This window comes from Gallinula chloropus (genome assembly GCF_964237585.1).
Source record: "Gallinula chloropus genome assembly, chromosome: 3".
Taxonomy (NCBI): domain Eukaryota; kingdom Metazoa; phylum Chordata; class Aves; order Gruiformes; family Rallidae; genus Gallinula; species Gallinula chloropus.
In genome coordinates this window covers 27,385,756-27,399,153 of record NC_140087.1, presented here as the reverse complement: position 1 = coordinate 27,399,153, position 13,398 = coordinate 27,385,756, and the positions used below count along the sequence as shown (strand labels likewise).

The window sequence follows — 13,398 nt, the reverse complement described above, 5'->3', positions numbered from 1 at the left end:
GGGACACCTCTCACTAGACCAGGCGGCTCAAGGCCCCATCCAACCTGGCCTGGAACTGCCAGCAAGGGGGCAGCCACAGCTTCTCTAGGCCAAGGCCTCACAACCCACATAGTGAAGAATTTAATCCTACTGTCCAATCTAAATCTACCCCCTTACAGTTTAAAACCATTCCCCCTCGTCCTATTGCTACATGCTCTTCTAAGAAGTTTCTTCCCAGCTTTCTTTTAGACCCCTTCAGGTACTGGAAAGATGCTAGAACTCCTTGGAGCCTTCTCTTCTCCAGGCTGAACAAGCCCAACTCTCTCAGCCTGGCCTCATAGGAGAGGTGCTCGAGCCCTCTAATCATCTTTGTGGCCCTCCTCTGGACCTTTTCCAACATCTTACTTTATCAATTAAAATATATAGCAAAAGCCTTCTTCAATAAACACAAAGTGCTTGGAATTGTTTCTGTGCATTAAAAGGCCTCATCGACCTTTCCATTCGCTTGTCTCCACCCAGTACTTACTCTTTAAGGAATATTTAAGATGCTTTAAATTTAGTAGTAATCAAGCCACCCTGTTGCTATATTAGTTACTTACCCATAACCCAGTTAACTTCTCACCCAAGAGTAGATGATTGCTCAGCCCAGTCCTAAAAGCTGAGGGTTTCTTATGAATGTAGGAGGACTTGGACAGGATTTGTAGTCAGTCCTCTTTCAATCGCGTGTACGGACAGGTTGCGCTCAGAACAATTCACGTGGACAGCGCAGAAGTCTGTGATCACACCAGGCCTAAAGATGTTTCCTGTCTGCTCATCTTCACAAAGTCTTTACAACAGTTCTAGTGGGTTTCAATTGAAATGCAAACTGACCGGTAAGGCTGTCAGGAAAATCCAGACAACGGCTATCTGCAACACACAGCACTTCTCCACGTATCTGCTGAGACCCTCAGGCTGAGTACCTTCAGCAAAGCTAATTCCCATGGCAACAGTAATGGTCACCAACTACTGTAGCATGTGCTGATCAGATTTTATTTGCTAAGAAATATAAAGCTCAGGTTAGGTAACAGGGGTGCCTACCTGCACAACTGCTTTTCAGCACCTTTGTTTACACAAGGTTATTTTACATCTTTCACAATAGTACCCAAACAATAAATAACCAGCTCCAAAAGAACTAAGGACTGGGTGAAAACTCCTTGACTGACAAAACCGCACTGTATCAAGGCACTACATTTAACCACCAGTGTGAGGGAGAGAAGACATAAATGAATATATTGCTCTGTAAACTGAAAAAAATATTAATGGAAGAAGGTTTTCAGATCAAATCTGTAGGATTCTGCCAATCTGCTGAAGGCATTCAACAAATACACCTATAAAACTCTGCCCAGTGACAGCTTGTATTAAAATGATAAAAAAATATTTTTCTTACCTTTCTACTGTAATGAACCTTTGCAACAGTTGCCATGTCACTCAGAATAGACAACACTAACAGAGTTTTATGTGTATCATTTCAGAGAGAATGACAAGTTACTTGTTCTTGTTACAGTAACATCTGAATAAGCCCCCTTTGTGCATCACCAAAGCTACCAGTTAGCAGTTCTCAATACAAATGAAAACTTCAGTTGTTTTCACAGCAGAGTTCCTCAGTTTCATCATGACAGCTTCAGTCCTTGCATGTTTTGTTTCAGATTGAGCAACTCTTTTTCTTGCCGCCTTTTCTCCAGTTTGAAGGCCAGTTTGTTGGCTTTCTTCTCCATTCTGCGTTCCTGTGCAGACAAACAAGTACAAATTCACAAAACAGGCATAACATGCAAAAAAACCCATTTTAATGAACAGTTCTAGACCATGACAACAGCAGCTATCAGGACAACAATACTATTTATGGCACTAATTATTAGTAGTCAAATTAATGTGTGTGCAACTAGGATTATCATCTTTAATTAGCTGAAGCTTCTAACATGCTGGCAACTTCTGTTCCTAAATAAAGCAACTGGTGTATCACTGTGGCCAACTACATTTCCCACATTTCTTTCAGACACTTCTCACTTGGTGTGATCTGAAACATCATAACTGTTTTCTTTGCTTCCCTAGATAGTAAGGAAACACGAGGGCTCTTTCTGAAGTTACAAATCTAACAATGGCCACAAGACCAAACCAAAATTTCCATATAGGAAATTAGGCTGACAAAATTATGAGGTTAACCTCCTTTCCAGTAGATTTATTTTAAAGCAGCAAGAGTTAGTCCCTTGAGACCAGCAAGTTTTTCCTATTGATTCCCAGACACAAGACCAAATGTGCTTTTAAAGAAGTTCCTAAGCCAGAACTGAGTTAGTGTAACATGGTTTTCCAGGGTTTTATTTAAAGTGAGGTGTACCTTTCGCTCCTCTTTGATTGCCTGTTTTCTAGCTTTGCGGTCCTCCTTGCTCTCATCTCTGGAACGGGGCTGCGTGGACACTCTCGGCAGGTCACTGCCATTAATCATCTGCATGCGCTCAACCTGCTTACCAGTGAGGCCTTTCTCAGGCAAGATATGGAGGGGAATTCCAGTCTTCTGGGAAATTTTTATTGGTTTTGGCTAAAACAGAAAGCACGGCTGTATCAGCGGTCCCTCGCTTTATCTCCAAGCGGCACACATCGCGCTGCCTTAACATTGGATTCAGATTTAACAGTAACACCACCTAAGTTTCCCAATACCATTTTCTTTCCTCAGAAAAACGCCCATAAATACCAAACTGAGAATTCAAACACACCGGTCAGCAGAATCCAGCCTCCCAGAGCAACAAAAACCCTTCTCCCTTCTATTTAAAGATTACCAAAAGAAAGCACACAAGTAGGCACTTAATAACCCTTCATAAGCTTTCAAGAAAAAGGCTTCCTTTCAACATCTCACACATCTATAACATCAAGCTGTGTGCTGTAATGACAGGGAACATCTGGAAGGCCAAAGAACTAGAATAAATTCTTCCAAATTACAGAAGGAAAATACAAGCTTATTTTCAGGGGAAAAAAATGCCTAATATATGGTTGCAAGACATGGACTACAGAAAGGTATAAGGGATAACAAGAAACTAAGTTCCTTGCTCTGCTTCTCCCTGCTATTACTTACTCAATTTTCCTTCTAACAGGAAAATTAAAAAAAAAAACAACCTAAAAATAGCCACACCCCTCTTCAGTGAAAAAGCAAAACCAGAGGCAAAAACCCTCCCCAATCCTTTTTTCTGTTCCCTCCTCCTTTTAAACACAGGTATCTTTTGAGAAAACAATCACATTTTTACCTCAAATTTTCCCAAGCCAGGTTGTTAAGAGTAAGCATAATGGTTTTACCTTTGATGGCTCCTTAATAAGCGTTGGGTGATTATATAAGTTTGAATACGTACCTAGCCACAAAGGGAAAAAAAAAAAAAAGTAGTGAAGAAAGGCTTGCAAAGTTAATTCAATTTATTATGAATTGTACTACTATTCAGTCTTTGAAGATATCAAATTGCAAAACCTAATTTATTCACACAAATGAAAAAGTTTTATCCAGCCATAGTGCTCCCGAAGCAGAAACCATTTTACCTAAAGCACTGTTAAAGTTCTGAGATCACCTACTATTTACTTTGAAATCCTACAAACAGACAAGCAAACTCCAAAAGACTTACTCAAGATGGATTCACAATCCCACTTTTCTTTTGGTTCTTTAATAACTACAGCTACTGTTTCTTCCTTTTCTTCTTCCTCACTGTTTTCATTTACAGGAGCATCCAGATCTTCGCAGGGTTCAAGAGCATCCAATTTCACACAACTTTGAAGAAAGCCAGAAGAAAAAAAAAATAAATACAAGGTTTGTCTTTGCTTGAAAACATGTAATTACAGAAATCCACTGGCACAGGGTTGGTTTATAAGCACTGATTTTTGCAGTGCTACAAACAGATGTACCCATGCAACAGTTGCTTGTGAGTTTATTATGTAACCAAGTATATAGTGGGATCATCTGTGTACTAGCAGGACCGAAAATACTTGGCTACAAAGCCTGTTAAAAACTAAAGCAGAAGGAGAAGGGAAAGTTACATTAAAAAGGGGAAAGGAAGCATGCCTCTGGATATCACTTACACTAAATTCAAAGCAATTATACAAAAGGACCATAATCTCACATAAAACAACAAAATTACTCCACTTGATTTTATCATCTCCTTCAGTGACATAAAAAAATGGCAATTATTCATGTGTAGCTACTTTTATTGTGGGAAGTAATCTTTGAGTACACGAACTGGAAGAATCCCAGAATTGTTGGGGTTGAAAGGTACTTTTAGAGATCATCTAGTCCAGCCCCCTGCCAAGCAGGGGCATGTCACACAGGAACACATCCAGGCAGGTTCTGAAAGTATCCAGAGAGGAAGACTCCACAACAACATACCCAAACTTGCAATATAAACACTATTTATGTGAAGCAGTGCTTCTGGGAATACATACTTCTTTGCTTTCTCTTTGTAGTAATCATTCAGGACTTCCTGCAACCGAGCATTGTCTGTGTTAATATAGCCTTCCAACTCCACATTATCCAAGGCTCCAATTTCATCTTCATCAAATTGTTCAAAAAACTGAAAACAAAGAAGCAGGTCCCTGTAATTAGATCACATTTGTCATGCAAGTCCATGACAGCTTAAAGAAGATGTTCACATTTCTTTCTATTTATCCCTTTTTTCTCTCCCCTCTGGTTTGTTGAACAACTGCCAAGCATGTCTGCAGTAGAATTTCCTCCCTATCATCAGTATTCTTTCAGCATGGGAGTCACAAAGTTATCTTTTAATAATAGACAAGCCAGCTTCTGAAAGATGTTTCTTATTCTGAGGCTTTATTTCAATCTGCATATTAAAAAGCCTGTCACTGCTCAGGACAGAAGTTACACCATACTTCCACTGCTCTGACATGCGGTCAGGAATGTATACTCAGCACAGCAGGGACAAAGGGTGAAGGGAGAGAGTCTTTACCAGGCACTTCTACACGATTTGCTGTGATAAACTGGTTCTCTTGGACAAAAGGGTAAAATACAACTATGAATGGTCATTACACTGATTGGAATAATTTTATTTAACGATATCACAGAATCATAGAATCCCCTGAGTCGGAAGGGACTCACAAGGATCATCGAGTCCAACTCCTGTCTCCACACAGGTCCAGCCAAGTCAAAGCAAGTGACTAAGCACATCATCCAGATGCTTCTTGAACTCAGTCAAGCTCAGTGCTGTGACCCCTTCCCTGGGGATCCTGTTCCAGTGCCCGACCACCCTCTCAGTAAAGAGCCTCTTCCTAATATCCCATGTCAGCCTTAGACCTTTTAATAGCAATTAACACTATAACCCATGCACTTAGTGCACACAGTATTAAGTGTCGAATATGTGCAAAGAACAGTTGTGTGACGCCCTGACTCCTGGAGGCAGTGAGCGTTTGCACAGCCATACAGGACACCACTTTGAGATGGATCAAAAGGCAAAGCATCCAACACACTTGCGTTGAACAGTTACGTTCCTGAGCTGCCTCACCTTCTCAAATCTGTCATCCAACAGGGTTAACTGCTCATTTCTTCTCATTACTGAAGATGTCATAGAATATTCTGTGAAACGACTCCTGGTTTCTTCTTGCATAAAGAGAAATTCTTTTGTCTGTCCATGAACCCCATCATCTGATAAAGGACCTTCTGAATCGTAGTCTTCATCGTCACTGCCATCATCCTCTTCATCACTACCATCCTCCACATCTTCCCATTCATCTTCATCCTCAGCATCTGATCCCCTGAACAGAAGTACGAACAGTTTTATTTATGTTGGGATATCTGAAACAATTTGGCAATAGTAGTTTTAAATCCTCAAAGATAGGAAGTTATTATTTTCAAGCCAGTAAAAGAAAAACAAGTTTAAAAGTAAAGTTGTTGCCAAGGCCAGCATAATACTACTCTTGCCTGAAAGCTGAAAATAATTCTGATAACTGTTGGCACCTGTGCCCTGAGAGTGAGGTTATGTTTGCACTCAGCCATACATGTCAAAGTGCAAAAAGAAATACACTAGCTGCATTTTTGAATATTAAAACTAGCAAAATTTCACACTGATCATAGAATGATGAGAATGATACCAAAACCTAAACAAATACTGTGCAGTGAGGTATCACACAAAGCATTTGTAAAGATTTTGCAAACCCTTGTCAGCCTTCATCAATATTACTACTGAATGTGATAGAGGGTAATGATTTAAATAGTTCAAGAATCCTATTATTCCATACACAACATCTGTAAAGAAATACATACAATCCATGGGCTCAAATTAACAAATGAAACTCATCTTTTGGATAAGTGAAATTATTACATGAAACTTCAACTTTGTAAGCTACCACCCAAGTATTCCTTTGTCACACGTAGATTGGAATGATGCTCTTTTTTATTTCATGTGGTATTGTAGGAAGCAAGGAGGGTTTCAGATTTCAAACAGTTCTACAAACCTACCTCTTCCGTGGTTCATTTGCTTGTAGAACAAAATCATCTTCCAGGATATTTTCTGGATTGTCAAAGTCAAAATCATCATCAAGAGCTGCCACAATATCAGGGTCAAAATCTAGTCGTGGTCCTGGAAAGTTAAAAACAAACATACATATTCCAGTTTCTCTGACCTTACGAAGAAGCTACCTTCCTGGAGAAAAAGTAAACTAACTACACTGTTAAATTGCACTAAGGAAAGAACAAGCCAAAAAATCACAAAATTCCTCAATAATGTTTGTAGATTTGATACAAGCCAGGACAAGCCACCAGCCTATTCGCAGTTTTCCTCATCCAGAAAAGAACATTCCCTAGAAGTCTAAGTCTAAAGTTTCCATAAGTACTTTACTTAGAATACCATGAAAGAAAAAATCTCCAAGTTGAAGTACTATATGATCAGCTGCCAACCCTAAAATTCCCTACATTACAAATGGTCAGAAAGTGTTTCTGTACTGCTATTAACAGAAGCATCTTTAGCATCCTTCTGTCACAGAAGGACAGAGAGAACTACCACAGCTACTTCCTGTTAGGAAACATTAAGATAGTTGTAAAATGAGCATTTAGTGCAGGTATGGATACATAACAAAAGCGTGCTTGCAGCTTGTAACCCTGGACTACTACTAATGAAGGAAAGTAACCACCACTGCATTTGAAGAGAAATTCTGAGAGTGAAAATCCTGGTCTAGACTTGGATTCCAACAGATGGAGCATTATCTAGTTTTTCCCTGCTATTAGTTTTTATTTGCTACACAATAGCAAGAGCTCATTGATTCCACCCCTCCCAGCAAAGCTATTACTAATGAATCACAGAAACAGGTCTCAAAATGAAACATAGGTCTCTCATAGATCATTCTTATGTCACTGTTGAGCCTGTTCTAAAACCAAAACTAATACAACACTGTGCTCAGAGCCATACTTGCCATCAGACAGCAACTCATGTCACAGAAAGATCAATGATTTAACGATACCTGAAACAGGAGCAGCTTTATTCAACAAGCCCACATCCTCTTCAAACTCTGTGGCAAACACTGAGGAAGGCAACTTAATGGATGGAGCCTTAAAAAATAAACAAAAAAACCCCAGATAATGAAATGACCAAAAGAAAATGTTTAAGTAGCACTCACAGAGATAAGTCAGGCACCATTTTATTGGTGACAAATTTTCAGTTATGCCATGAAAGCCAGGTAAAGCATCGGCAGCATTAATTCTCATGTCAGCATTCTCCAGGCATAGAGACAGCATTTTTGCATCTCTGAAGATTTTTAGAGAATGGCTGTACAGCAGGTAAAATGGAATTTGGAAGGTTTTGTTTGTTTGTTTGTTTTGGGGAACACTAACACACATCTGAAATTTCTCCTTTATTGAAAGGCTTATTAAAGGTTTATTAACATACACATCTAAAATATTTTTAGATCTAATGTATTTTCACCAAACTGTACCTGAAGGGTATTTCTGACTAATAACACTGGCTCCTACTAAAATGACGGTATTTGGTTAAACCAAACTCCCTCAATTAGAAGTGAGTGACTGGGAATTGCATACTTCATTGCTTGAAACTACTTACTGATTTTCCATTCCAACATGATCTCGCATCATGAAATTCCACAAGTTATATCAGCAACTGAAAAGTTTGTGTTTTCCCCTCTGGATTTTGTTACATTCCACTTTAAAAACAACCTGAGCATTCAAAACTTCCAAAAATCTTAAAAGAAATTACCAACCCCAGAAAAATCACATGACTTTTCCAAACACACACTTTTGTAAGCCACCTCTTCAAAGAAAAGCTTGTCATAGGTACACAAAGTATTTTAACCCTCTGATAGCGAAATACTGTTCATCAATAAACTTTGGCTTGTCAAGTTTTGTTTTCACTTGTAGGAAAGTCTGACTATGGCTCAAAAGGATCCTTAAAAAGATCCTTTACATGCTCTCTCTCTCTATATATATATATGTATACGTATACATCACAATAACACTTGTGGAATATGGTTAATGTATTTACAGAATGCTAAACTCCAAAGAAGAGCATAAGATTATTATTAACAAAAATACTACTTACTGGAACTCGCTGAATTTCATCTTCTATGTGCCCCTCATTTGTGACAACAATTCTACTTTGCTGTCCACGCACAGAAGGGACAAGCTCTGAGGGACCAGAGGCTTCTTTTAGATGCTGCAAATAGTCATAGTCGTCATCAAAGAAGACTCCATACTTCCGCTGCTCTTCCCTCCTTTTTTCCTCATGCCCCTTGGAATCACAAAGAGAAATACATTTAGTTAATGAAGCCCATTTAAAACTTACTAGCAAAAAGCATCTATTGAGAATGCCTGAATTCTAAAGTCCTTGTAGTCCTTTCTCTACTCATTACCCCAATAAACAGGCAATCAGAACGCTGTAAGCATCTGGTTCAGTGTTCAGGTGCTGCCTGAACAGGACCTTAAACAATGTTTTCCATAAGAAGCATAACAAACCAAGCCTGCTTTTTCAGGGTGGGTCAGACAATCTCTGTTGTTGCTTCTTTAATCTGTTTATATCCTCAATGCCAGTCAGTCATCCTTCAACCCATCATGTATAAACTCACAATTATTGGATTACCTACAAAATACCCTTCTTCTTAGTAAACTGGACTAAAACCTACCTTGAATCAGGACACATTTTTGAACTGTATAATTGCATATCCACTCTTCCCTGCTGCAGCATTTCTTATCTGAATGAACCTCGATATTAAAAGCAAACACTTACTTTCTGTGTAGGCAGCAGAACTCTCTGGGGCGCAGTATCATCAGCAGCAAGGGGATCCCTCTGACTTCTGTGCACTAAGTGAAATGTTACTGCTTTCTTCTTCTCTATGAAGGGTTTCTTTTTCTTGTGAGGCTGCAAAAGGACACTTGGTTAATCATTAACAAAAAAATATTAAATGCACCTAAAAAGAGTATTTTGCCTGGAACATGCTATTAGATTATTTTTAAGGCAACACCTTATAAACATATACTGACAGACAAAGTAAAAAGAGACTAGCCATAAGTCAGCTCTTCTACCACACAAACAACAGCCATTTCATATGTTCCGACAGCACACACAGCTGTTTTCAGCTGCAAAATGGCAACACATCAGCACAATAAATATTTGATTATAGGATATGCACCCTAACATGCAATCCTCATAAATTAACTATCTTTTAAACACTCAGTCAAATCTGAAACAAACTTTATCCGAGAAACACAGGAAACTGACATACAGAAATCCATCAGGACACACCTTGGTTCTTGAAAATTGTTTAGACAGCTGTTCCTACTCCAGTAATTCAATTACCATGAGAAGTGCACTGTTGCACAAACGTATCTGTAACATCAGAACTGTATCTACATTCTGGATCAACAAAAACCTGAAGTATTCTTAACTGGCTTTTTCTACACGTTAGCACATCTGACTTCGGGAAAGACTTTCAGCAAGATTTCCAGCCTTACTTGCCAAAGTGTGTCAACAGCAGACACATGCAGCTTGGAAAGCACAGATCTAGCCTATCTTCCTTACCTGGCAATTAAGCACACAGCGTCACACAGTAGCTCGGCGCACATCAGCTGCCACCATAAGGTTTTGAGTTAAAATGCCCCAACTGCGCTTTAACACCTCATGCTGGGAGCAGCCACAGCAGGAAGCACACGGCCAGCTTCCGGCAGCAGGCAAGGAGCTGCCCCCGCAAACAAACTCACAAACTAAGAGCTCGTAACACAGCCACGCCGGATCCACCCGACCAGGAAAGACCCCACCGCTCGCCCCGCACCGGCACACGCCTCGGGACACCGCGCCAGGCCGGGGCGGCGGCAGCCCACCCCGCAGCGCTGCTCCTCCCGCGCCCGCCTCTCCCTCGCCACCACCTCCCGCTCCCCGCCGCAGGCCCAGGGCTGGCGGGACAAGTCCCGTAAGCTGGACAAAGCTCCCGGACAGCCCAGCAAGCAACACGGGCCGCTTCTCCCCTCCGAACCGCGCTACGGGAACGGCCCGGTTCCAACCCAGAGGCCGGGGGAGAACAGCCGGAGGCGAGGGTCAGAGAGCCGCTCGCGGCCGGGCCGCCCCCAGCCCTTCTCCTCCTTCTCACCATGGCGCGAGGGCAGCCCGGGCGGCGCGCGCTGCCCGCCGGCCAGAGGAACCGCTGCAGCCGCTCCCGACCCCGGCCCCGGCCGCGCTCACGCGTGCCGAGCGTCAGCACCGCCCACCTGCCGCCTCCATCTTGGGAGAAACCAGTGACCAAAGAGGAGAAAGCGATAGGCTACCACTCCGGAAAGACCTGATGTCTTCCCAGTAACAAACACAACGGGAGTTTTCTCAGACTCAGAAAGCATTTTAATAAAACAGAGGCTCTGCGAGCGGGTTACTCGCTCCCGCCCTCCGCAGGCATATTTTCCCACTTCCCTTCCCCCCCCCCCAAGCTAGCAGAGAATGGTTCTGCTCACCAGCGACGCTCTGCGGCCGGCCAAAGGGCAGCACGCGTGCGCAGTGGCGGCGCTGTCACTCTGCACGGGCAGGGCGGGGCTCGCCGGTGGGGAGGCGCGGCTGAGGGCGCGGGGCTTCTGTGACGAGGCGGGGGGGGGTGCGGTCAGGGGTGGTCAGGCCCCACCTGGAGTACTGTGTCCAGTTCTGGGCTCCATGGTATAAAAAAGACAGGGATCTCCTGGAGAGAGTCCAGAGAAGGGCCACGAAGATGATTAAGGGCCTGGAACATCTCCCATATGAGGAAAGGCTGAGTAAGCTGGGTCTGTTCAGCCTGGAGAAAAGAAGGCTTAGGGGAGACCTAATTAGTGTTTATAAATATCTTAGACTTGGGACGCAGGGGGATTTGGCCAGCCCCTTTTCAGTGGTCTGTGGGGACAGGACTAGGGGCAATGGCTGTAAGCTGGAGCATAGGAAGTTCCGCACCAACATGCGGAAGAACTTTTTCACAGTGAGGGTGACGGAGCAGTGGAATAGGCTGCCCAGGGAGGTGGTTGAGTCTCCTTCTCTGGAGATATTCAAGTCTCGTCTGGATGCCTATCTGTGTAATATGAGATAGCGAGCCTGCTTTGGCAGGGGGGTTGGACCCGATGATCTCTTGAGGTCCCTTCCAACCCCTAAGATTCTGTGATTCTGTGATTCTGTGATTCCCTCACTGCCCCGAGGGCTCGGGCGCTGCCGCAGACCCCAGTGGAGCCCAGTGACCTTTCGTACAGAGCGCGCGTGAGGCCGGAGGCGCGGCAGCAGCCGCCCGACGCGCGGGGCCCCGGCCGAGGCTGAACCTGGCGCAGGGTGCGGGTTCGGGCGCCGCGGGACAAGGGGTCACAGAGCTGTCAGGGAGCGCCGTGGGGAGGGCAGAGAGGATGGGGAAGGGTCTGGAGGGGAAGTCTTATGCGGAGAGGCTGAAGTCCCTTGGTTTGTGCAGCCTGGAGAAAAGGAGGCTGAGGGGAGAGCTCATCGCTGTCGTTGGCTTCCTGACAAGGGGGAGAGAAGGGGCAGGTGCTGATCTCCTCTCGTTGGTGAGCAGGGATAGAACCCGAGGGGACGGCGTGAAGCCATGACAGGGGAGGTTCAGGTTGGATAGTTGGATATTAGGAGGAGGCTCTTTACTGAGAGGGTGGTTGGGCACTGGAACAGGCTCCCCAGGGAAAGGATCACAGCATCGAGCTTGGCTGGGTTCAAGAAGTGTCCGGACGATGTGCTCAGTCAGATGCTCTGACTTGTCTGGCCCTGTGTGGACCCAGGAGTTGGACCTGATAATCCTTGTGGGTCCCTTACAGCACAGGGAATGCTATGATTCTACATTAACAGCGGTGTGTATGAGTTGTTACTTCTTGTTGCTTCCTATGCCATGACACAGAGACATGAGTGCTCATTGCTACAAAAGCACATGCTTGGTATTTAGGGAAATGCAGTAAAAGTGTTTTGTTACACTTCAAAAAGAATTGAAATGCCCAAGGGAGCGGTTTTATAGAGAATTAAACCAATAACAACTATGCAAAGGTTGCTGAAAACAGAAAGAATAATCTGCTTATTATGTGCGTATATCTAGGCAGCTAAAGGTGTGTGTATGCCTCAAAATACCGGCTTTAACCAGACTTACGTGGATTTCGTTGTTTTTCGGTAGGTGTCACTAAAGCTCAAAAAGAGCCCAGATTTTCACTCTTCCAGGTACTGCTTTCTGAAGTCTTGCATGTTTACTGACAAGTTTGATCACATCACTCTTACAAAGTGCACAAACTGATCCGACCTGCCTCATCAGTTGAAATGATACCTGTAGTCAGAGGATTAAAATTAACCTGCACAAAGGCTGGTCCTTCTTTTCCCCTTACTTCCTCAAACTACATGGTGAGTATCTTGTTGCTGTCAGCCATTTGAACGTTGTGCACACATCATGGTACAGGGATGTTAGCAACTCTCTGGCTGCATGCTGTGAATGGGTTTTTCAGCACTGCATCTAACAGGAACAACTCCCTTCCTCTACACTGCAAACGCCACAACATGTGGAACAGCAGAGCTAGATTTTCACAAGGTAACTAAGAGCAGAACCTCCCAACTCTCAGAAATACATTGCTTAGCATTTATCTGTGGGGTAACAAAATAGATTAGATTACTTTTTATTGCTTCCAGGTCCTTGAGGTAGCACTGGTATCCATAGAAGTGTGAAGAACTCGTACGTAGATTTGGTAACATGATTGCACCTCACAATCTCCAAAACCCTATCTAATAGTGGCAGTGCTGTCATTCCCCAAATCGGGTCTACGAGCAGCATGTCAGTCTGGAAGTGGGAAAGATTATCTTTTGCTCTCAGATCTATTTCTAATTGTTTCATATGTGTAAATTTAACTTTTTAAAAGTTTTTTAGGTCTCAGGGTTTTCTGTCTTGCTTTAACTCACAGCCCCACCCTGTATGTATTTCCTGTTT

The 13,398-nt window shown here is 43.0% G+C and overlaps 1 protein-coding gene across 1 annotated transcript; it reads right to left on the bottom strand.

Moving 5' to 3' along the window:
- Positions 1–992: 992 nt before the first annotated feature.
- Positions 993–10,647, bottom strand: LTV1 (LTV1 ribosome biogenesis factor). The gene is made up of 11 exons (XM_084261465.1): positions 10,582–10,647; positions 9,225–9,356; positions 8,541–8,729; positions 7,450–7,537; positions 6,452–6,572; positions 5,499–5,748; positions 4,429–4,556; positions 3,618–3,760; positions 3,301–3,353; positions 2,351–2,551; positions 993–1,742 (listed from the first exon to the last, which is right to left on the bottom strand). Exons 1-11 carry the CDS (start codon positions 10,582–10,584, stop codon positions 1,629–1,631), a joined length of 1,422 nt encoding a protein of 473 aa, XP_084117591.1. The 5' UTR covers positions 10,585–10,647; the 3' UTR covers positions 993–1,628.
- Positions 10,648–13,398: the final 2,751 nt, after the last annotated feature.